The 26,072-nt window shown below is 43.1% G+C and overlaps 2 protein-coding genes across 7 annotated transcripts in view; one reads left to right on the top strand and one right to left on the bottom strand.

The window, feature by feature from the left end:
- KIF13B (kinesin family member 13B) overlaps nucleotides 1–26,072 on the bottom strand; it is a 533,579-nt gene that overhangs the window by 341,690 nt on the left and 165,817 nt on the right. The gene's annotated exons all lie outside the window — the stretch shown is intronic.
- The window catches only part of MSRA (methionine sulfoxide reductase A), a 334,877-nt gene continuing 330,119 nt past the window's right edge, over nucleotides 21,315–26,072 (top strand). Inside the window, exon 1 of one of the 2 annotated variants that reach the window (XM_081269245.1) lies at nucleotides 21,315–22,229. In XM_081269245.1, coding sequence (XP_081125371.1) covers nucleotides 22,100–22,229 — 130 coding nt within the window. In that variant the 5' untranslated portion in view covers nucleotides 21,315–22,099. The remainder of the gene's footprint in view (nucleotides 22,230–26,072) is intronic. The other variant, XM_081269244.1, reaches the window with a different exon arrangement.

Raw genomic sequence — 26,072 nt, forward strand, 5'->3', positions numbered from 1 at the left:
TTTGGTACCAGGATTGAACTCAAGGGTGGCTAACACTGAACTACATCCCCATCCCTTCTTAAGTTTTATTTTGAGACAGGGTCTTACTAAGTTGCTGAGGCTGGCTTTGAACTCTAGATCCTCCTGCCTCAGCCTCCCGAGGGCTGGGATTATATTTTTATGGGATTAGATATTTGTGAAGTTTGCCTCCCAACTTTAACTGTTTTTGCTCCCACTGTACACACACATATACACTTTGGCACCTCCTCTTCAGTCTCCTCCTCTGGTTGGAACCAGGAAGAGTCATTTAGAATTGCTGATCACTCTTAAGGATAAAAGAATTTCACTTAATTTATTATCTAATCCAGACATTTGAAAGTAAAATACAGTGTGTTGCCTTTGGAAGGAATTTAAAGCATCCACAAGCAAACATGAGTGACATTTATTTCAATTCAGGGATTTGCCATTATTTCTAAAATCATACTTTGACAATCATTAGAAAAGCCTGAATTTACACCTGACTCTAGCCTACAGGGATGTGGGGAGCTAGGGGAGGAGGATTGTATATCAGTTTGTTTTGTGTTGCTATAACAGAAGACCACAGACTGAGAAATTTATAATGAACAAAAATTTTATCAGTTCCCAATTCTGGAGTCCAAGATCAAGGCAGAGGCATCTGGCAAGAGCCTTCTTGTTGCATCACTGCGTGGTGCAAGGCAGAAGGGCAAAAGAGCCAAACATGGGCCAAACTCACCCTTTGGCAATGGCGTTAATTCCACCCACGAGGGCAGAGTGCTCATGGTCCGAACACCTCCCACAGGTCACAACTCCCAATACCACCGCAAAAGAAACTAAGTGAAATCTGGAGGGGACAAACATTTGAACCATAGCAGGTGGTCTCCAGCCACCCGTATTCTCTCAATAGAGGCTTGAGCTGCTGCACCTTTGGTGACCCAGAGGCCAGACTCCTGCTGCTGGTGGTCATGGGCCGATGCTGCGGTCCTAGGATCTGAAGCCCATCTTACTTGGGCTTGGGATGCTTGGGCAGCTCATCCTCTGAGCTCTCCCTTGCCCCAATCCCTGTTTCTGTCTGAACTCAGGGTTGGATCCCTTTGTTTTTCAACATCTTTAGGTGCACTGATTCTGAGAAATTGGACAACTTTTTCTGGAGGTGCACCTCCTTCCTGGTGTCACTAAAGCCTGATACTGTACTTGTAACTTCTGGGGAAGCCACTGTGCAGCCTCTTTGTCTCAAGTATCTGCTGCCCCAAGCCCTATCTACCCATAAGATGCAGAGAGCAGAGGCTCTGCTGCTATGGACAGCTCAGTAGGGAGGCCCAGGTAGGCACAGGAGGAGCCTCGGTGTGAGCATCTTGGAGAGTATGCCATGCAGGCGCCAAAGCCTGCACCTCACATGAGAAAAAGTTCTCAAGTTGATGCCCCTGGTATTGCTGTAAAGGAAGGAGACTGCAATTATTAAAATATAGGCTGACTGGGAAAAAAACCCTGCTCACCAACATTTACATAAATATCACTTTAGTTATGCATCATTTATAATCAATAGTATATATATTTTTTAAAGAGAGAGAGAATTTTTTTAATATTTATTTTTCAGTTTTCCGTGGACACAACATCTTTATTTTATTTTTATGTGGCGCTGAGGATCGAACCCAGCGCTCCGCGCATGCCAGGCGAGTGCACTACCACTTGAGCCACATCCCCAGCCCTCAATAGTATATTTTTAAGTGTTTTTAAGTGGTTTATACTTGACTCTACACTAGTCCATTCAACTTTAGTTGCTATTTATTTCTTAGTGAAGTATAATTTACTTATAATAACATTCCTCTAATACACAGAGCATTTTCAATACCAAAAAAAAAAAAGTTTCCTCCTGTACCTTTGTCCCTCCTGTCCCTTCCTTAACCCCTAGCCAGAGACAACCACTGATCTGTTTTCTCTCATTATAGTTTTGCTTTTTCTAGAACTTCATGTAGTTGCAATCAGACAGAATTTAGTCTTTGTTTCTCATTTTATTAAGTAGAAAGCTTTGGGGACTGTTCATATTATGTGATTTGATACTTCATTCCTTTTTATTGATGAGTGCTGAGGGCCATTGCCAAGTAGGAATGACGCATCGAAATTTCCTTGCCAGCGTACCCCATGTTGCTTAGAGGAAGGACTCGTGGAAATGGACTTGCCTTGGACATTCGCTGTGACATTGCATGTATGTTTGAGAAAGGTGACCCTGCTCAAGGACCAGGGTGGATCCAGGTTTAGGGTGTATCCTGCAGGTTTTAGGAAGTATCCCGCTCCTTGGGTTTAGGACGTTCCAGGTTTAGGACAATTTGGGTTTAGGGTGTTCCCGGTTTAGGACAATCTGGGTTTAGGGCAGTTCCAGGTTTAAGGTTATTCCTGCTGGGAATAGGGCGTATCCTGCTGCCTGAGTTCCCGTTGAGTTCTCGTGGAATTCAGAGGTATTTGGGATTCTAAGCCTGGTGGAGTATGTGAATTTTGCTTGCAGAACTTGGATTTCCCCAGAACGTGTTTGTAGAGTGCCGGTGTGAGTTCAGGAATAAAGAATTGCTGTTTGAATCTAGAGTGGCTCGTGATTCTGTGCCCAGCCAGACTGCGGCAGATGAGTAGAAGTCCCATGTTATGAATGTACCACAATGTATTTCTCCATTTATCAGTTGGTGGACATTTGGATTCTTTCCAGTTTTGATCATTATGAGTAGTGCCGATATATAAATCATCTTAGTCTTTTTGTATTGTGTAATACTTTGGATCTGGAATGTCCCCAAAGCTCATGTGGTGAAGGCTTGGCTCCCAGTCTGTGTGGCTATTGGGAATGGTGGACACTCCAGGAGGTGGGAAGAGGTGGGTCACTGAGGGCATGCCCTAGAGGGGTGTGCGTTGACCCTGAATCCTTCCTCTCCCTCTCTCTTTGCTTCCTGGCCACCATGAACTGAACAGCTTTGCTCCCACCACAATGCTCTGCCGTACCACAGGTATAAAAGCAATGGAGGCAGCCAGCTAGAAATGAAAACCTCTGAAGCTGTGAGCTAAAATAAATCTTTCCTCCCTTAAGTTGATTTTCTCAGGTATTTTGTCACAGGAATGGAAAGGTCACTAATACAGGTTAATATAACAAAATCCCATAGAAATGGAAGTCTAAGTTCAAGATGCCAGCAGATTCAGTTTCTGGTGAGGGTCTACTTTCTGATTAATCGACGGAAACTTCTTGCTGTGTCCTCAGATAATGGAAGGGGACAGAAAGCCCTCTGGGGCCTCTTTCATGAGGGCACCGATCCCATTCATAAGCACTCTAACCCCTGACCTAGTCACCTCCCAAAGGCCCCACCTCCTAATACCATCTCCTGGGGGGTTGAGTTCCAATTTATGAATTTCCAGGGAACCTAAACATTCAGAAGAGGCCCTTTCCTCATGACCTCCCAAAGTTCATGTCCTTCTCACGTGTAAAATACATTCATCTTGGGCTGGGCTGTGGCTCAGTGGTACAGCACTTGCCTAGCATGCATGAGGCACTGGGTTCAATCCCCAGCACCACATAAAAAAACTAAATAAACAAAGGTATTGTGTCCATCTACAAAAAAAAAAAAATTAAAAAAAATACATTCATCTCATCTTTATAGCCCCCCGAATCTTGAATTATTGCAGCATCATTTCAAAAGTCTAAGTTCAGAGTCTGGCCTAAATATCCCCCAAGAAAGCTATGGATCAGACTCAAGGTACAATTCCTTTTGAGGTAAATTGCTCTTTACCTGTGAACCCGTGAAATCAAACATTTCCCACTACAATGGTGGGACAGGTACCAGACCCACCTTTCCAGTTCCGTGGAGAGAAATTGGGAAGGAGAGGGATAACAGGCTTCAAGCAAGTCCGAAGCTTCGAGGCTCAGGAATGATCTTTGATTTGAGACTCTGCTCTCCAGGCCCACTGGGGTAGAGGTCCTACCTCTGCAGCTCCTCTGGGCAGGGCCGGGTCCCCAAGGCTCTGCAAAGCCTGACTCCACAAAGCCGCCCAGTCCCCAGGGCAGCTCTCGGGAGCTGGAGTCGCCTGCCCGCGGCTCGCCTGGTACTGGACTGGTACTGGAACTGCTCATCGGGGCTTCTAGCATTCTAAGGTAGCAGGAGCAGCCTGGCCCTCACAGCTCCCAGGGCACTGCCCTAGCAGGGACTCTGCTGGATCTGTCTTCACAGTGGCCCTCTGCCTGAGCACACCTGAGGCCCGGGAGTGGCACCTTTGGAAATTTGGACAAAGCAGCCCATGTGTGCTCTGATTGAGATGGCCCTATGCTGAGGCCACTAAGGCTTGCTGCCTTTGCCTTCTGGAGGAGGGACCACCGCAATCATGGCACACTGGGCCAGCCCACTGGGCGGGAATGCAGGGAGTGGAGCCTTGAAAGTATTTTGCCCATGAAGGTGCTTGCAGTCTGAGCCTGTGGTGCTGTGATGGGGGCAGACCCACTAATCTTCAAGTGGCGGGACTGTGGTGAGAGAGGCTGTCTCTCTCTCTCTGGTCCCTCTCGTATGGTCCCACCCGTCCTGCTCATGAGGGCTCACCCTTAAGACCTGGTCACCTGCCGAAGGCCCCACCAAAGTGTTGCCTTGAGGGTTAGGAGTTCAAAGTATGAGTTCTGAGGGACGCAGGCATTCAGAGCACAGGTGCACTCATGTACCATCTTAACGTGAACTGTGTCTTTATTTCTGTTGGGTAAATATGGGCTGGAGTTCCTCACGCATGTGCAATGTGTGTGCAGCTGCACAGGATCCACACTCGGAAAGGCCCCATACTTGGTTTAATATTGCTGTCCTAAAATTCTTCATGATTTTGAAAAGGAATCCCACATCCTCCTATTATGCTAGGCACACAAGTTATCTAATCAACCCTAGGAACAGGATAGTTGGGTAGGAAGCTACGTGTTTGTTTAACCCCGGGAGATGCTTGCAAACTCTTTTCCAAAGTGGCTGTGCCATTTTTCATCCCCACCAGCAATGTACAAGGATTTCCAGCTGTTCTCCATCCTCATCGGTTTCTGTCTCCTCCTACCCTGGTTATCTCTTCAGACTTAAAACTAGAGGAAGGATGAGTCTGTGGTGAAGGTCTTCATGCCTATCCATGAACAACCCTCCCCATCCCCTGCCCTTCCCCATCTCTTTTGGATTTTGGCTTCCAGGTGTTAATGAAACTAAATTACCCGTTAGGTATAAGAATAGCAAATGTGTGGGATCATGAAGTTACACAGACATGGTCTCCTCTTCGTTCTTAAGTGATCTGGCCATGTTGTCTGCTATCAATTGGTTGAATGGTTGTTAAGTTGGGAATTTAGGCAAATGTTTTCCAAGCTAACAGAATGAGAGATGTCAACTACTTTTTATCCAGGAGCAACAGCAATTCTTTTTTTTTTTTTTTTTTTTAAAGAGAGAGTGAGAGAGGGGAGAGAGAGAGAGAGAGAGAATTTTCATATTTATTTTTTAGTTCTCGGCAGACACAACATCTTTGTTGGTATGTGGTGCTGAGGATCGAACCCGGGCCGCACGCATGCCAGGCGAGCGCGCTACCGCTTGAGCCACATCCCCAGCCCGCAACAGCAATTCTTAAAGAAAAAAAAAAGAAGTGATTTGAATTCTCCAAGAAGATGTATATTTACTATAAAGACTATTTTTCTTTTAACTTAACATAAACACGGAGTTGGAGCAACAGCCTCACTTCAAGTATACAGTCATCAGCAATGTGGCCAGCAGCAAACTGTGTTTCCTATATTCTTTGTGGTGGATCATATTCATTACAACACAGACTTCATGAAATCCAGATATTTCTCATATAATTCTTTGCCCTTATCTAAAAGTCTGCTATCTTGCTCTAGAAGGAAATTAAATTAATCTCCCAGACTATGCCCTTCAAAAAACCACATTTGTACCAGGCATAGTGACACACACATGTAATCCAGCAACTCAGGAGGCCGAGGCAGGAGGATCTTGAATTTGAATCCAGCCTCAGCAACTTAGCAAGACTCTGACTCAAAACAAAAATCAAAGGGCTGAGGATGTAGCTCAGTGGTAGAGCAACCTGGTATTACAAACAAAACAAAAGAAAAAGCCCCACATTTTCTGTGCTTACACTGTGATTTTGTAAACATTTTCATCAAGCAATCACAATACAATTTATAAGATGAGCCATTTCCTTATGACGTATGATAACTACTATGTTTTCCATGATTTATTAAAATTCCATAATGGAATGTTTCCATTTCTTAAGGGTCCTGGTAAATTCAGTGTTTGGGCTTGCACCGTTGGACAGACACATTCTAAGTGGAGGAAGTTGTCATAAAATAACAATGAATAAATTTCAATAAAATACGTAGACCTGCATAAAGAAAATGCCCAAATCTACTGATGCTAAAAGAAGAAGACTTAAATAAGCAGAGAAACATAACATTCCTGGTAGACATAACATAATTGTCTGCAGCCATTTATGTTCTCCAGTTTATGACATAGATATAAAATAATTCCAATCAAAACCCCAAAGGATTTTTTTTTTGGGGGGGAAGTCAACAAATTCATTCAAAGTCTATCAACAAGAATGAACAGGGAATGGGTTGGGTTGTACTGAGGATTGAAATGGAGAATATTATTTTATATACACTTACGAATATGTCAAAATCAGCCTCGCTATTATGTATAACTACAATACACTCCAAAAGAAAGAGAAACGAAGGATAAACCCGGAAGAACCAAAACAATTCAACAAGGGAATGCTTACCTCATTAGATGTGGGACATTTTATGAAAAGAACTTGGTTTCTTTTGGGAGCTTCCTATTTTTCGTCCATCCTCCCACCTGGAGTTTGGTAGCGACAGTGACCCCTGGGCTTCAGTGTGGGCAACAGGTGTGCCGGCTTTCACTCTGAACATCTCAACCACAGCTGGCTTCTTGCTCCGCTGGGATTTTTCCCCACAAGGATAAGGCTCATTCCAATGCTATTCTTGTGTAGGTATGTTCCATCCTTTCGCAAAATTCCTACTGATGCCCTGAAAGTAGCATGTAGCTTTTCGTATTCATAGAGGGGCTCAGAATCTTTCCATTAGTACGTTCTTCATAATGTTAGCATGTTCAGATCAGCTCCAAGAGCAGATGGGTACTGAGAGCCTTTAAATGACAGAAAAATAAGTGTATTATTGATACCTAGAGTAACAGATTCAGTGAATCACTAGAACTCCTTTGTAATTTCTGGCTTCTCATTTTCATATTAACTGGAATGAGTTTCTTCTAAAATATAATAAGATGGAAGATGGGAGGGGAAATTGATGTATTGATGGAAAAGGAAACAATTCCCACCCCCAAGATTTAGGTAGCCTTTTAATTGAAAGTTCCAGCTGGTGAATGACGGTGGTACCCTCAGGGTGAGTGACGGGGATCTCCACCCCGCTGGAAGGCTCTACATCTTCCAGCTCCACACCCTCAGTGGCCCTTGTCCTCCTCACTTGTCACTCCCGGTGCTGTGCTGTTCAGGTCCAGGGCTCAGCACTCCCATCAGAAGATGAGGAGTGACAGCCAGTCTGGACAAAGACGATGCAGCACTGTGGCTTCAGCAGTAGGATGTCCCTGCAGCCAGCACTTCGGGGGGGAAACACTTATTTTTACAAGTATCCATAATCCTTTTTGACCCCAGATCTGCACCCTCTTTGTGCCTCCCACGCTTCCCACTTCAACCTCATTTCTAGGCCGGCTCTTCCTGCCGGGTTCTCTGGATATGCCTAGGTAACACAGGAATGCCCACTTATTCCTTGACGTTTATTTAACACATCTCCTCTGAGCATGAGCATCGTATCAGGTTGGTGGTCCCCTTGCCTCCTTTCCCATAGCATTGACTCGAGTGGTTCCAAATTTACGTCTTCTGCCCTGCTCTCCTGTGGCATTTCAGACCTACACATCCTGCCGCCTGCAGATGGTCAATACCATCCCATAGGGGTGCCGACAGTAACGCTTTCCAAACCAAGCTACTTCTGTTCCTGGTGCCTCGGCTGTTTCCCCCTCAGTGAAAGGCACTGGGTGAATTTCAGTGAAATTTCAGTGAAATCATCGAACCCTCCACCCCAGGTTTAGAGACCAGGAATTTGGGAATCCTCTTAAATTCCTTTAAATACCAAGCTCTCTCTCCCTCTCTTTTATTTTTCTTTTTGTGATGCTGGGGATTGTCCCAGGGCATCACACAAGCCTGGGAAATGGTCCATCACTGAACTGCACTTCCGGTCCTCTACTTAACCTCTTCTAGCCAAGTCACAAAGATCTGTTTACTCTCTCTGCTTCATATTTCTCACATCTCATCTCTGCTTCCTTAGCTGTATGGCCCTGGCTTTATCTGAAACTCTCCCAGTGTATATCCACGGCCACCTAACACGCCTTCTAGTTCTAATACCCATCTTGCTTACAGAGTGGGCTTCCTAAAGTGGAAATGATTACATCCTTGTCCCATTTAAAATCCCCTGGTGACCCCATTATCAGCAAGGCAAGAGGCTCATGCCCTGTTTATGCCACGCACACTCCCGTCCCTACCCTGCTCCCGGATGAACGTCACTTTCCCTTCACAGTGGCCTTTCTGACATACTGAATTACCTGCAGGCCACCAGATTGGCCTCACTGTGCATTTGTACTTGTCCCCATTAAGTGGAATGGCCTTGTCCCCACTCTGTCCAGTGAATGAATGCCTATCTACTCTTTCACATTCAGCTCAAACTGCAGGACCTCTCCAGAACCTTCTCTGCTCTTCCCTCTCTTTGTCCAGTAACACTCTGCTGTCCAGGGGAGTGGGTGGAGCCCAGGTGGGCCCACATGCAGCCTGGTGGTCAGGCTCTGCATTCTCTTTGCTGTCCTTTCTTCCAAGAGCTGGGGCAGAGGTGGTGTTAGGCTAACTCTGGTCTGCATCTGTCTTCCAGGGTTCCTGGCTCCCCAGTTATGATATAAATTATGGTCTCATAACCTTGAGGATGATGCATTACACAAAGGCATGAATGTTCTTGGCTTTTGCGGAAGGCAGGATATCAACTTCTACAACACACTTTCAGCTCTGTCATCTTGTGAGCTGATGCTAAAAAAAGAATTTTGATCTTGTTTTTAGGTAGGTTGCATTTCCCAGGAAGAAATAGCAGCCACCCTCAGGTGTTCAGTCCAGGGAAAAGAGATGTAGTTTTTTGCCTTCTCCATTCCACCTCCACACATCTATTCTGACACGCACCCTGCCGTGTTATCATTTTGCGTGTTTCCCCTGGGAACACAGGTTCCCCCTTATTAGTTTTATAGTTCCAAAGCCTAGGCTCACTCCTGGCAGGTTAAAGGATGTGCAAGAAAGCTTGCTTTATCATATAAATATAATAAACTCATCTTTCCTATACCCCATCATCCAAGCCTTTACTGTGTTGCTCTTGATATTAAAATGGCCCTGAGGTGAGGACCATAAGGATTTCTCTTGAGTTTTTAATACCTACACATTGCTTGTGTATCACTTCATCACAACACATCTTGTAAGGGACAAGATGAGAAAATGACAGAACCTGCATGCAGTGGGCAGGTCAGATGCTTCTGGGATGGGCCACCAGCCGTGTTGTAGTTACAAGTGAGAGCCACCAGATGGCTTAAGGAAATGAATTTATTTCCAATTGAGATTTTTTTTTTTTTTTAACTTAGAAATCTTGTCCCGAAAAAAGCAGTGATTAGAGAGGAATCAAACTGTCTTCATGCAACATCAGCAATGGGTTGTAGGGATTTTGCTGCCTCCATAATGAAAACACGGAACCACGTGCTATCCTTCTACCTTACAGTAATTGCGTGCTTTAAGAATTATGGAATAAAAAAAAAAAAGAATTATGGAATAAATACTGAAATTCAATTCAATTCCACAAATATTTATTGAGTGCTTAAATCTCAATTAAACCTTATGAGTGGCTTATTGAAGCATATGTCACATGAAGCACAGCTTACTAGACATGAAAAAAATGTATGCTAAACTCAAAGTAAAAAGATGGATTTCTTTTTTCTTTGTAAACTAGTGCTGGTCACCATTTCAAAACGTACTGTTGGAAAACTAATTGTGGCTTGGAGTGTTTCTCCATATTATCTGCAGGCAGAATGGGTAGAAGATAAAACAAAGTGAAAAACCTATACAACTGTGGCCTTATAAATCAAGATGTTTTTGAGATGGTATGCATAAATTAAAACCAGAGTTGAAATTACTACATAAAAAGGTTAATTAGATAATTTCAAAATAAACCTATTTGGAAAAAGGTCTGGAGGATACCAGCCATTGGTAGAACATGTACAGGGTGGCTTTTTTCTTTTTTGCCCTGGATTCTTGGTACTGTGTGAAGTTTTTGGAACAATTTTTATTTACTGTTTTAGAAAGTAAGGAATGAAATACAAACCTAGTTAAAGCAAGCATATTTTGGGACAGGTACTGGTGTGGGATGGTGGGTAGAACTGGAAGACAGAGACATGGACTAGAAATCCTAATTTCTAATTTTATTAACATTGAAATAGTAAACTTTGTAACCTATTTAGATAATTAAAGAGTAGGTCCACCTATGGTTGCTGCTTTTAAAATATATATATATATATATATATATATATTTAAGTGGCCCCTTTATAATATTCAATATCAGATCCTCTTTAAACTTCTGAATGAAAGTTGAAGCTGGTGTAACGGAATTCAGAGACGATTCCTCCACAATGCTGAGGACATAACACCTTTTATAATTGGTGGGTAGCAACTTAAAAACATTTATTTGCTAATGGGAATTTAATAAAAGAACCTCCCCACAAATTGGGAACCAGATGCTTTTCAAACATAAACTGAAATTGGGCAATTAACTATCAAAAGCATTCATTTCTTCAGAAGGTATGGAAAGAAAATTTCCTTTGATAAAGCAGAAAATTTATCTTTCTCTTCAGGCTATGAATAAAGCAAAGGAAATAAAAGTCTGAATGAACAAGGTAATGCAGCATTTTTTATTAAAAGAGAAAACCTGAGCTAGTTTATTTACTCTATCTTTTCATTAACCTGTAGTTTACCCTTCTGCTAATTATTTTGTGTTAAAGTGTCTACTTCCTGATTATAAAAGTGATACTTGTTCGTTACAGAAAACCTTAAAATAGAAAAGTGTAATAGAAAAATGAAGATTGTGCACTATCCCGTCAGAGCCAGAGACGGAGAACCACTGTTGGCTTGTTGAGCTGTTCCTTCCATCTTTTTCTTGTGACTCTAATAGGACATACATGCAACTGGGTGTTGAGAAATCTCACTTGTTACCCCTAATTTGGACAAGAAGCCCCAAAACAAAGAGCAGGGAGTCATCAAAGACCCCCACAGTTAAAAGAGGCCTTCAAAGACTGGGGTCAAACTGTGCCTTCTGAGATTGTCTGTAAGTAGCCAAATCTTCCCAGAGCATGTGGCCAATGGTCGCCCTGGGAGAGGCCCCTCCCAAAGCTGAAGGGACTGAACTTGCCCAGGGGTGGGTAGTTCTGCACCAATGGAAAGTCGCACTTTTCCCAGGGCAGGGGTCTGCTGCGGCTTGTACCTATGGATCTGCTCTGTGCTTTTCCTCACGTGGAGAAGGACAGTGGAGGGGTGTGACAGGGTGGAGGAGGAGCTGTGCCACTGTTTGGCGCTGTGTGCTCCTGGACTAAGTGCACCTTGGAAGATAGCTCAGCTCCATTCCACTTAACTCCATGACACTCAAGGGCTTGGGGATCCTAGGGGTCGGCAATTCCTAGCAGCCAGGGGGATTTCTGGGGGAGCTCCTGCATTGACCTTGGGGAGGCTTGCTGTAGTGTTCAGCTACAGAGTCTGCAAGTGACACCTGGCACATGGAAGGCTTAGGTGCCCATGGTGTGAACCTGAGGTGCTGGCAGAGTACATGGCAGAGAAGCACGCTGGTGGCCAGTCATGAAAGGTGGCCCTATTTCTCCATCTGTCTTCCCAGTCTCCAATCCTAAAAGGCCTTGATCCCAGAAAAGAGAGAAGAAAAGGAAAAGGGGTTCCTCTCCATGACTGTGGGGGGGGGGGAAGTTGGGTTGTGCTGGGCTGGGAGAGGGCTGAAGCACGCAGCTGAGATGCATGCAGTCTCCAAGCACAGGCTGTCCTGCCCTGGGTTTTAATGGCCGGAGATGTGCAGAAAGCCCAGGGTACCCTCTGGAGGTCTATGGGTTGTGGGAAGGTCTGACCCGCTGCAGCAGGCAGTACTGGGTTTTTTCCCCACTACTCCAAACTCTCTCAAAGAGTGATACTACTTTTATAACTAGAGAAATCTTGTTAACTGTGCTTATTATGTGCTCTAAGTTTTGACTATTTCACAAGGGAGTTACTAAATAGCTTCGTTATCTCTCCATGAATTAAAAAAAGACATGCATCCTCAAAGAGAGAGCAAAGAAAGGGAAAAATGTCTACTTTTCTACCAATCAAAGATAACTACTGTTAACTTCCTGGGCATCTTCTTCTAGGCCTTTTTCCCATTATCTTTGTCTCTCTTTTACACACACACACACACACACACACACACACACCACACTTAAAATGAAGGAATGAATTGCATTTTTTTAAATTAGTACTTTGAAGAAAAAACAAAAGGATTGTATGTATTTTGGAGGCAAAAAAAGAGTCCCTTAAAAAGATAACTAACAGACTGAATTATCTTCATAATTCAGGCAGTCAACTAAATTATCAGAGATAAATCTCAAAAAAATAAGCTACCTGATAACTAAATGTTAAAGAATCAATGTGAAGCAGCTTTACATGAGATAATGCCACACCATTCACTCAACATCACAGCTTCCTGAGGATAGCCCCTGAGCCTGGAGGTGTTTTGTTGCTCATTCATCAAGCTGGGATGACTTTGAAGTACCACTGTCAGACTGGGTGAAGCTGACAGGTCTGGCAAATGTCCCCTCAGTTTAAAAAGTTTGTGACTCAATGAATTTAGAGAACTTATGACTTCTCCCTCCTACTCCCTTAGCTTCACAAATGAGAAAAATGAAGAGATGGTAAATAACATGTCCAAGGTCACACAACTGGTTAATTCCAAACTAGTTTACAATCCAGGCTTCCTCAGGTGCACTCAGTCACCTTGCCAGTTGCTCCTTCAATCAACAACTGTTTACTAAGCCCCTACAATGGCAGCCCTGAGCTCTGGGCTTGTCGAGTCTTTACACTGACGATGGTAATAATAGTCACAGCTGTTAGGCATTAGCAGTCCATTAAGTGTGTTCACTTGGATTATCTTGTTTCATCGTCATACATTTTCAGTAAGTAGTTAGAGAAGAAAAGGGTAATGTTGACAAAAAATTATAGTTTTATAAAAATAAATTCTACCTGCATCCTGTGGTGTGGGGGCAGGGGTGGGGGCGGGGAGAGAGGGTCCACGGTGTGTGTATGGGCGTGTGCCTCGTGTATGTGGAATTTAACTTGCATACTAACCCAAGGCACTCAGATAGGAAGAGACAAATAGTCCTATTTTCACCAAACCCACTAAGCATACTTGAGAAGTGATGAGGAAGACTTAGGATGTGAGCAGTTGGCTCAGGAGATGTCACCATTGGTTTCTGCAGAGTGCTCACCAGGCAGTCGGGACGTGCTCAAAGTGTATGGTTGGGGACATTGGTGAGTGGTTAGCAGTTGGCAAATAAGTGAAAATGAACATTTATTACGTACTTACTGCCTCCTGCATGTCCATGTCTGTGCTGCACTGAGCGCCATCCCTGATTTGTTCTCTGAGCAGCACAAGGGTTCTGACCCTGAGTCCCTCAGTGAGGGATTCAAGGTCAAGTGCATCAGGCTACACATGGAGGAGGCTGATTAAAGCCAGAGGAGCCCTGAATCCCAGGGAGTGGCAGCAGCATGAGGTCAGCAGTGTCAGATGTTCTGATGGTAGCAGTGGAGTGTGGCATCTGTGGTGGCAGTGGGGGGGACATTGGTGACAGCTGAGGCAAGCTCACAAGTTACCCAGGACCCTGCCGGGGAGAAAGGGCAGAACTGTCTCTTATTGGACACCTCTGAAAGCCCTGGGTTTGGGGAAATGTGAGGAACACACTGGAAGTGTCCCTGTGTGTTCTCTGATGGCAGCCGGCATGTTTTCTGGTTTCCAAGCATCCCTCTTGTCGCTGCCTGGGCTGTCTGCTGAGCACGGCTGCCACTCAAGAGTTCAAGATCCCCCTTGGGGTTTTCATCTTCCTGTGTCGTCCACTTGGCTGTTTCTTTATGAGACTCACCGTTTCTGCAGCTTTGATCTGATTTAATGATGTGCTTGGTTTAGGAAAAGGAAATACTGAAAATCAGAGCTTAATTTAATTTGATATATGACAAATACATGTAGATTTTTAAAATGTTTCTTGATTTCCACTTGTGATTCCTGAAAATGATAGATTATTGCAGAGAAATTTTTTAATTCTCTAGGTTCTGAAATCTAGATTTTGATGGTTCGACACATTCTATCAGGAGGTACTGATTGTATAGTTGGCCCTCTAGATCTGTGGCTTCCGCAACCAAGGATTTGACCAAAGTTGAATGGAAAATATTTGGGGGAAAAAAAAAAAAAGCTTTTGTGCTGAACATGAACAAGCTTTTAAAATTGCCATGATTCCTCTAAACAATAACAACTGTTTACATAGCGTTTACATGGTATTAGGTATCACAAGTAATGTAGAGATGATTTAGAGTATATAGGATGTTGTGTGGGTTACATGCAAACACTGTGTCATTTTATGTAAGGGACTTGAGCAGGTATGGATTTGGGTGCCCAAGGATTTTGATAACTGTGAGAATTTTGCCTGGAACCAATCCCCAAGGCTAATGAGGGATGACTATCCTTCCTGTATTTCCTAGGTCTTGACATGGTCTCTGGTATGTTCCAAACCTCTTTACATTCAGCAATGATAACTTTAGAAAAGTTAATACTGAGGTGAGCTTTTGTTTTGTACCCAAGTGTGTGAGTGGGCATGGGCAAAACCAGTTAAGATGTCACTCAATTGAGGTGGCTTTAGCCAGAAGGGTGATTCTTAAGGACCAGTAGCATCAGCATCACCTGAAAATTTGAAAGAAATGCTGTCCTTGGCCTTATCCAACTACTGAATCAGAAACTCTGGGTTGGGGCCCAGAAACCTGTGTTGTAACAAGCCTCCATGTGATTCCGATGCCAGCTGGAGTTTAAAAACCACTGAACTGCTCAAAACCATAGCAGCTTAAACAAAATGAAAGTTCATTTCTCACAAATTGTCTTAATTTATTTGAGATGCTAAAGACTGGACCAGTTTATAAACAACAGAAATTTCTTTCTCACAGTGTTGGAGGCTGAGAAGGCAAAGATGAAGGTGTTGGCAGATCCGGTCCCTGCTAAGGGCTGCTTCCTGGTTCAGAGATGGCTGTCTCTGGCTGGGACTTTACATGGTGGAAGAAGGCAAGGAGCTCTGGGGCCTCATTCACAAAGGCACTAATCCCATTCGTGGGGCTTCACCTTCATGACCTCATCACTTCCCAACGGCCAGACCTCCTAATACCATTACACTGAAGGGTAGAATTTCAACCTATGAACTTTGTGGGGACACAAACAATCAGTTTACAGAACTAATGTATTAGTCCATGCATAAGTGGTCTAGCTCCTTTATGTTGGGGACTCTCTATCACTATCCAGTCACTCTGCTGTCCTCAACATGTGGCTCCCATGTCATGGTCTTCAGTGGTTACTAGATCTCATGTGTCAGCCAGCAGGAGGAAAGGAGGGTCAGAAGGAATGTGTACCCCCACTTCTGCTGCACCCATCCACTGATCACCACCTCATCACATGGTCACACCTAGTCATCTACTTGGGGAACTCAGGGTCCATTACAACCTGCTGGTTCTTCTAATGACCAAAGAAAGGGTGAATGGATGTTGGGAGACAACTAGCCATTTCTTCGGAAGGATCCTTAAGGAGAGTTTTATCTTTTGCCCAAGTTTTCTCCATTCTGTTTTCCATTCTTTATCAAAGTGAGATCTAGTTTAACCTACTTATTTTACTTATTTATTTTTGTAAAGTAATGATCTTGAACTTGGAAATTTAAAAACCTCGAATTTGAATCTGTTTCCTCATCTGTAAAACTGTGAATATGGGTCAGCATGAAGGTTAGAAATAATGCATATAAAGCTCGGGTGCTCCACAATTAGTATCAATAGCTATTCTTATTTTTATTTTCCTTTTAATATTCATCAGAATAATCCATGAAAATAATGAAAATGCTTTAGACATCTTTGTATCTTCTATAGATAGGCCACACAGAAGACCACTTGGTTTTAAGCATGCAAATGTAAAGTGTCGTATTAAGCTTTCTATTTATTCATTTATAAGGGTGTCTCTCTACCTAGTTAAATGGCTTTCTATGAAAAAGACCAAAAAAGACTCATTTCTATTTGAGTGTGCCTGGGTATTGCCACTGTATTCATGGTTTAATAAAGAACAGAGATAAGAGTTAAATGCTTATTGAGGGGAGAAAGGCCTAGCCTTTCACACGGCAGCTCTCGAGTTCATCCTCCAGGTCTTTGGTGCTTGCACCTCCAGTCCTTGTACGAGGCCTTCCATGCCTCTGACTGCAACTCCAGAGGTTCAGGACTGGGTCTTCCTTCTCTGCAACCCCATAGCCCCTTGTCCAGGGCTGTGCTACGGAGAACCCTGCGCCACTTGGGTGGAGTTGCAGCTGGCCGTGTGTAGGCAGTTTCCATTGCACGGTGGCCTTTGGAGAAAGCCCGACTCTTCTGTGTTTGAGCCTAATGGTGCCTGGCACCTACTAAACAAATGAAGATTTCAGCAAGATTTACCTGTATGGCAATACCAGAAGCTCATTAAGGCAACATGGCAGAACATGTTAAACATTGGTGCTGTTCTTGTTAGTTTGGTTAAATTGTTATATTCCCACCTTATATAACAATTAGTTTCCAGTTTTTACTAAATGAGAATGCCTTCATGTATTATTTAACTTCAACTAGCATGTTTTTCTTCCCTAGTATTTTTTTTAGTAGCCTTAGCACATAGATGGTTTTATGAAAAAAAAATGACAAAATAAGTCAGCACTTGAGTTTCTAAGTTCACGGAAAGGTTTTGCATGTGATTAGGCTCACTGACCAGGGATATATAAAAGTTAATATTATGCTGGAGATTAGGAATTAATACACCTCTCAACTTGCCCTTTGCCTCTCATTTCTGAAAACAGAGGAAAATGCTTGATCTTGCCCAGTAAAAGTGACTTCTTGGTGCCTCCAGTTTAAAATAGCCTCTTCAGTAATTCCTTGGTCTCTTGGAATTCTCTCCGGGGCTTTCCCTACCCCTTCTTTTCCACAGTGGCATCTGGATCCTGGGAGAAGCTCCTGGTGTCAGGGTCTCTCAGCCTTGTCCCCCATCCTTACCATATCTCACTGATGTAGCTTGGACTCCTGGTCCCCTGGGCTCCTGCTCAGTCCCTGAGCCACCATGCTCATTCCTGGTATTAAAGACAGGGAATTTTTTTATGGCACAGGATCACAGTACTGGGTCTTCTTTGCCCTGAATCCAGGCTATAGTGGGCTCACTGGTTTTCTCAGTCTTTCCATGTCCTCAAACTCCTTGGAATGTAACCTTTCTCCACTCAGAACACAACTGTGCAGCATCCTGTGAGGCTGCCCTCAGCCATTGCACCCTTTCGCCTCACATTGTGATAACCCAGAGGCTTATAGTCTCTCTAGACTGTGGCTTTCAAGTTTGTCTTTTTATTTTTCATGTTTACCAAAGGCTACATTAAGAAATATGTTTCTGGGTTGGGCTGTAGGTCAACGGCAGAGTGCTTGCCTTGCACATGTGAGGCACTGGGTTCGATCCTCAGCACCAGATAAAGGCAAACAAATACAATAAAGGCATGTTGTCCATCTACAACTACAAAAAAAATTTTAAAAATTAAAGAAATATGTTTCATGTCTCCGCACATTGCACACACTATACACCAATATGTATATAACAGAACAACAAAAATTTCCCCAAATTATATTTACCCTTACTGCTTGTTGATGCACCCTGTTATCTTCTAATCTAATCTAGGTCATTTTAAAATATGTTGGTCCATTTCATTGTACACCTGGTTATTTTTTGCTATGAACCCAGCGTTTGTGTCCCCCGCCCCATTCCTATCTTGAAGTACTACCTTGATGTGATATTATTTGGATGTGGGGTCTTTTTGAGAGATGACCACCAAATATTAACAATCTCACAGTTTTTATGGGTCAGGAATTTGGGAGCCACTTAGCTGGGTGGTTCTGGCTCAGGGTCTCTTATGAGATGGCAGATAAGATACCATCCAAGTTTGCCTGGGGCTGGACCGTCTGCTTCCAAAGTTGCTTAGTCACCTGGCTATCAGCTGGAGACTTTGATTCCTTGAAATTTGGACCTTTCCACTGGACTGACTGTAATGCTCATGGTGAGACAACTGGCTTCCCTTGGGAGATGACCCAAAGCAAGCAAGGAGCTGCTTGCCCTTTATGACTTAGCCTCAGAGGTCCTACACATCATCACTTTTGTCTTGTTCTATTCAGTAGAAGCAAAAACAAGAGTTCTGCCAAAAGGGATGGGGAGTTGGGCTCCACCTTTAGAAGGAAGTTCCAGGGGATTTGTAGATATATTTCAAACCTCCACAATAACTTGTATATCTTTTTAGATGACAAATAACACAAGGCAATGTATGCTATGTGCTGAATGGTATGAACAATTGGCACTATGGGCCAACCCATGATGGAATGATTTTGTGCCAACAGGGAAGGTTGTACAAAGATATATTAGCTTTTCATCACTTTAATGAAATATCTGACTACTTATGAAGAAGGCTATTATGAATAAGAAGTTTATTTGGTTTACCCTTTGAGAGGTTCAAAGTCCACAGAGCATAGCCAGGCTGTGGTGGGGCTGCTCCTTGGCCATCACCTCATGGCACAGGTAGCAACGTGGGAGCACATGGAAGTAAGCAAGCAATTACACCTACAGTCAGGAACAGACTGGGGTCCCACAATCCCTTCTGAGAGCAGTTTCAGTTGACCCATGTCCCTTCCATTAGACTCTGCGGCTTAAAGGTTTCTCTTTTCTTCACAATGGTGTCACCCTGGGGACAAGCCTTTAACATGCTCCTTGGTGGGAACACAACTGGACCACTTCAAAGTCATAGCAGATGAATATTGAATTGAGTGGTAAAGAATGGTTAAGTCTAGAAAACCAGAGACAACCAGGCAGTCCAGGTTATACAAACAGTGCAGGTAAAGTCAGGGAGGCAATCTATGAAATTTCCCCTGTATAACACTTGACCAGATTGTGGACTACTCTTTTGTACTCTTTCTGAAGTGGTTTTCATAGTCCTACTTCACCATAATAAATTAAGTGTTTGGGGGAGGGTAAGAGGAATAGAAAACTTACCTTCTAAGTCACGGGATCAGACTTGTAGAGGACTGCACAACATCTTCAGATTGTGGACTTTGAACTGGATATGAACTTCTTGGAAACTTTTCTGCTTTGGAATAGGGAATTTTATGTCAGAAGAGTGTACAGCAATATTTAGGTGGCCAAAGAAGTGGTCTGTGACAGAGTTGTTCACTAAAGTATAATCACATCTTCTTCATTCCTAGAATTTCTAAGTGTTAGGTGAATCCATGGTTGCTCACCTTCTTAACAGATTTGGATATGTCTCTAATCAGGTCAAGGAATTAAATAGAAATAAGATGTGCCATTCCTGGGACACTTAAAAGTACTGGGATGTGCACCTTTTTTCTTTTTGCTTGGCTGAGATACAGATGTGATAGCAGATGCTGGAGCGACCCAAGCACCCAGGTTCCCAGGGATGAGGAAGGTGGCAGAGTTGACTTACTAGTTCTGGACTGCCTACAGGTCATTAGATGAGAGAAAGAAGAAAACAAAAGCAACAAATTATATTGTTTCAGATCTAATATCTTGGGGTCTCAGTTTAAGCAACCAAATCTATATCCCATCTAGAACCTAAGCCTAGTGTTGAAATAGAGCATTATCTCTGGCAGAGCCATTCTTAAAGAAATGGAAAAAAAACTTTTGTTGACCTGTCAGGGTTACACATAAATTCAATAGATAATCATTGAATTCTTCATGTGAGTCCATTCTGTACAAGATATTATGAAAGAAAAGACATGGTCCAGCTCAGGGGACTTTCTTTTTCTAGATTGTTACATCTAAGAGAAACTACTATTTTGTTTAAACTTCTATATTTTGGGTCTCCTTGTTATAGGATGCTTAGACTGCACCCTAAAGGATATAAATTGTTAGAATATAACATAATTGAAAAAAACAACAAATCAAAGCAGTACCAGCTGGTGAAAAGGATGGGGTGGGGTACCCCAGGGTGGAGAAGTCAGGAGGAAGTAGCTAGAAAGTGAAGAAAAGGGAGGCTTGGGGTGAAAACTGCATTGCTGAAAGCAGAATATTTAATTCTCTCCTCAAAACAAAACCTCAACTGCTGTTTAGGAAAAGAAGCTTTGAAATAAATAAATGTATATTTTTCTTTAAAAATATTTATTTTTGTAACTATAAAGATTACATAGCCATTGGAACACTTGAGAATGTTTTAACAATGTACATAGAGCATTTTCAAAAGTTTAAGGGAAACTTTATTAGTAGAATCCTATTACTATGAACCACAAAACAGCAATGTTGCTTTTTTTTTATAATATCTAATTAGAAAAATCTAGTTTTTCTTCAGTGGGGAATTGGGACTATATGCATTTCTGTACACACTACACATGAAATATACATATATTGTAATTCTATTGTGCTTGTTCACTTAACAGTAAAATGTTGTTCCCCTTAATGTTAAAAATTCTTCAGTTCTTAGTTGCAGAGTATTTCTAGTATGTTATAGTCACCCATGAAACAAAAATCAAACCAACATGTATCAAAAGGCAGTAATATAGAATTATTTCCTTTGACAGATCTTTTTATTTTCAAATGCCTAAACAGTGACCAGGGCTTCCTAAGCTTAAAAGGGACATCTTGGTGTTTCCAGGAAAGGATTTTAGAACCTGATTAGTTTACTCTCAAGACAAAAACAAATCAAAAGTAAGAACAGGCACTGTTTGGCCCAGGGGAAATATACATTACAAAATAAATGTTTTAATCTGAGGCTGTGTGTCTGGCAACATTCTGTGCATAGGTTAATCCTTCTGTCCTCCTTATATTACAGCCTCCCATAAAGACAAAGCGGTAACCAAACACTGGGGGAGGATGGGTCAAAGCTTCTCATTTCTGTGGGTGCTAATCTTAAGTTCCTTCCTTCATATGAGACCATACACCCATCTTGGCACAGTATGTAAAACCGGTACTTCACATACGGAACTCCCAAGTCACCTCTCACATTTAGGTTGAAATTTTGCCACAGAAACAAATGTTACCTCCTGTGACTTCAGAAACAAGAATGATCCAACGGCACCATTCACCTTCACCTAAACTTGTTAACGGTGGTGTCTAAGCCTGGTTCCTCTAGGTAATGGCCTGCAAAGTAGGTTTAGGAGTATATTTATACATAAAGGGTCACTATTTTGTTGAATACATCATCCCTATACTGTGCTTTTTGACAGCAGTGATGGGTTTTCTCTTTGGATGAGCAGAAATCTATTTGAGGACTTGTCTTTACTGGCTCCAGAGGAAACCTCCATTTCCTAGCTGTCGGCGGGCTGGGCCTCACACCTTATTGAGCACAGTGAACAACTGCTAGGGAGGTGGCCAAGCGCGAAGCAACCTCGACACCAGCCAGACCACCGGGCTACACAACACCATCTTTTGGTCCCTGCCGCTTCACGTACTTGTGCGACAAGTAGGACACGCGTTGTTCTCCTGAGAACTTTGCCCCTGAGCTAGAGCCGCGACTCGCGGGCGGCCGCGCTGGGCCGGGCACCCCCGGGGGAAGAACACGCCCTCGCTGACGGCCGTGGGCCCGGCTTAGGCAACCTCCACTCTGCCGGCCGCCACCCCGCAGCAGCGCCCGCCCGCCGCGCGGCTCCTAGCTCTGGGCCGTGCCGTCCCATCCGGACGCCCCCCGGCTGGCGCCCGTCCATGCTCCGGGCCAGCAGGAGGGCCCGCCAGCTCCTCCACAGCCTCCTTCCCGTCCCAAGGATGTCCGCCTCGAAGCTCGTGGGGCCCCAGGAGGCCTTGCCCGGCCGCGGAGAGCCAATGCCGGTAGCAGGTAAGGATCACTGGCCGAGGAGCGGGTGCGCCGCTGCGCATGCGCGGAACCTGCGCGGGCGTCCACCGCCGCCCGGAAGGAAGTCACGTCTGGCTTGGGCCTGCGGAGGTCGGGGCCGCGCAGGCGCGCTGCGCGCCGCGGTCGGAGCAGGGGTGGCTAGGCTGCTGGGCTGTACCCAGAGGTCCTCAGGTTGTCTAGCTTCCCGCGCGTTGAAACTAGTCAGAGCCCTTTGAAAGAGCCCTAGAATGACTGTTTAACTCTACCGGGGTGCGGTACCTGCAGCCACGCTCTGGGCCGGAAAGGCGCAGGTTTTCCCTCCTGCCAGTCCTGTCGCTGCGGTCATCCGCCCCCCGTGGTGCGGCACGCGTCGTCCCTGGAAGCGCCGAAACGAGATCTGGCGATGCAGACTTGGGTTTTGAAAATGGCCCTTAGTCCAGTGTTCTGGCTGCGAGAATTGTCCCCGGCCCCCGTTTCCTCCAGGACGGCCTGGCTGTCCCCCTTGATGAGTCACGCGGAGGTGTCATTTGGAGCAGAGCTTCCCAAACTTCTCAAACTTGACAGTAAAGAGGAAATACTAGGAAAATGATTACGTGTGTGGGTGCTCCCTAATTTTTCAAAGCTTACTCTCAATTTCTGTCCAGGACTGTGTGGGTCCACCAGTACCAGGCCCATAGCAGAGCGGAACAGGGTGAGCATCCCTTATTCGAAAATAGGAATCCACACTTTCTTGAGCAAAACACGGTTCTACAAGCGGAAAATTCCAAATCACACGTTGGGCGATGGGTCACAGTTAAAACGCAGTCAAATTATCCTAAGGCTGTGTGTGTAAGATGTGTATAAAACATAAATGAATTTCGTTTTTCCTTTAGATGTCCACGATACCTCATGTGTATATCAGTATTCCAAAATAGGAAAAAAAGTCACAATCTGATACCCATGGTCCCAGGCATTTCTCATGAGGGATGTTCAACGGTGCCGTGCTTACCATTGCCAAGGGTCGTCTTAACGTGGAATACTTACTGTGAGATTGGCCGCTGTAGAGATTTTTGGGGTCTGAAGAAGTTTGGAAATGGTGTGACCTTTTTCTGCTTCACCTAATTAACGGTTGCTGTTGTCTGTATTCCACCTTCATCATTTTATTCAGTCATCGTCAGCCTTAGAGGTTAATTTTTAATTTAAATCCGAGATTAAATTGAAAAAAATCCAGATTATTATTATTATTATTATTATTATTTAGAGAGAGAGGAGAGAGAGAGAATTTTTTTAATATTTATTTTTCATTTTCGGTGGACACAACATCTTTATTTTTATTTTTTATATGGTGCTGAGGATTGATCCCAGCGCCCAGCACATGCCCGGCAAGCTTGTTACCACTTGAGCCACATCCCCGGCCCCAGATTATTATTATTATTATTATTTTCTTTTGAGAGAATTTTAATATTTATTTTTTAGTTTTTGGCGGACACAACATCTTTGTATGTGGTGCTGAGGCTCCAACCCAGGCCGCACACATGCCAGGCGAGCCGGCTACCACTTGAGCCACATCCCCAGCCCCCAGATTATTTTTTTAAAAATATGGGCTTTAGGGCTAGCTTATCTAAACTTTGTACATTTATCTTTAAAATTGTCTGTGACAAGCCAGTATTTGTAAGCGGACATTTATAGGCAATGCTATTTTTTTTTAAAGAACATTGTAGTTAGGTTTATTTTGACAAAATCATACATGCATGGAATTTAATTTACTCCATTTCAGTCCTTGGTTGCCCCACCCCCCTTTCCTCTGTCCTCCTGCTCCCCCTATTCTCCTTCATATATTCTCCTGATATTCCTTTCACTGGTTTATTTATTTATTTTTGACTGGTGCTTTGTACAAAAAGATTAAATTCATTGTGATATATTTATAATGCACATAGCTTGATTTTATTAAATTCATTCCACATTTTCTCCCCTTTCCAGTCTTTACTCCCTCCCTGTCTCCTCTACTCCACTGATCTTCCTTGTGTATTTACAATATCTGAATTTCCAGCCTCCCTTACTCCCCTTATTGTGGTTTAACTTCCTCACAAGAGAAACATTGAACCTTTGATTTTTGAGGTTGGTTTATTTCACTTAATATCATCTTCTCCAGTTCCATCCATTTACCAGCAAATGCCATAATTTCATTGTTTTTCATGGCTGAGTAAAACTCCATTGTGTGTATAGTGCATTTCTTTATGCATTTATCTGTTGATGGGTACCTGGGGCTGGTTCCATAACTTGGCTATTGTGAATTGTTCTGCTATAAACATTGATGTCTGTATCACTGTAGTGTACTGATTTAGTTCTTTTGGTTGAATACCAAAGAGAGGCATAGCTGGGTCATATGGTGGTTCCATTCCTAGTTTTTTGAGGAATCTCCATACTGCTTTCCAGAGTGGTTTTACTAATTTGCATTCCCATCAACAATGTATGAGTGTACATCCCCCGCCCCACATCCTCACCAGCATTTATTATTATTTGTATTCTTCATAATAAAGCAATGCTTTTTAAATGCTGAACTTCTTTAGCTTGTTGTAATTTTTCTTTTCATATATTACAACATTTTTGCTATGTCCTCCAGATACCAAAGAAACAATGTAAAAAATCTTAGATTTTTGGATAATACCCGAAAACTAGTTCAAGATCAACGATTTTGCTTCTCTCCCTCTCTTTTAGGGGGTACTGGTGATTGAACTCAGAGGCACTTGACCACCGAGCCACATCCCCAGTCCTATTTTTGTATTTTATTTAGAGACAGGGTCTCTCTGAGTTGCTTAGCACCTTGCTTTTGCTGGGTCTGGCTTTGAACTCGTGATCCTCCTGCCTCAGCCTTGTGAGCTGCTGGAATTACAGGTGTGTTTTCTCTTGTATGTGGAAGCTAGAGAGGAAAAAGGAAAAGAAAGGGGAAGGGGAGCTCATAGAAATTGAAGGGAGACCATTAGAGGAAAAAAAAGAAAGAAAAAAAAAAAAAGGGACCCAGGGAGGGAGGAGAGGAGGGAAAGGGGAAAGAAATACTGGGGAATGATATTGCCCAAATTATATTAAATTCAGTTTAGCTTTATCTTAACCAGTCCTTATGTTCCTTGGTAGAGTTTATTGTTTTTTTGTTGTGATGCTGTTTTTTTGGAGTGGGGAGATAACAGATGCAGAACACCTGCTGAAGGTTTCTTCTTCTAAGAACTTTAGGGTAAATAAAAAAGTTGTAGACAAAAAACTAGAGCTGGAACAACCATATGATCCAGCTATACCACTCGTTGGTATTTATCCTAAAGAATTAAAGTGAGCATACTGGAGTGATGTATAATTGCCCATGTTTATAGCACACAATTCACAATAGGCCAACTGTAGAACTAGCCTAGGTATTCCTCAATGGATAAATGATAAAAAATGTAAATATATATATATATATATATATATATATATATATACACACACACACACATACATACACACACACACACACACACACACACAGACACACACAATAGAGTTTTCAGCCATAAAGGAAAATGAAATTATGTTATTTGCAGGAAAATGGATGAAACTTGAGAACATTATATTAAGTAAGCCAAACTCAGAAAGTCAGGGGTGGTGTTTTCTCTCATATGTGAAGCTAGAGGGGAAAAAGGAAAAGAAAAGGGCACTGTTCTCATAAAAATTGAAGGGAGATCAGTTGAGTAGAGGAAAGAGACCAGGAGAGGGGGAAAGGGGAAATACTGGGGAGTGATATTGGCCAAATTATATCATTGTATTGTGTGCATGAACATATATGTAATAATGCATAATTATAATGCACCAAGAAAAAATATGGGGGAAAATAAGAAA

The sequence above is a fragment of the Spermophilus citellus genome (assembly GCF_964194105.1).
Source record: "Spermophilus citellus genome assembly, chromosome: 16".
NCBI classification, from domain to species: domain Eukaryota; kingdom Metazoa; phylum Chordata; class Mammalia; order Rodentia; family Sciuridae; genus Spermophilus; species Spermophilus citellus.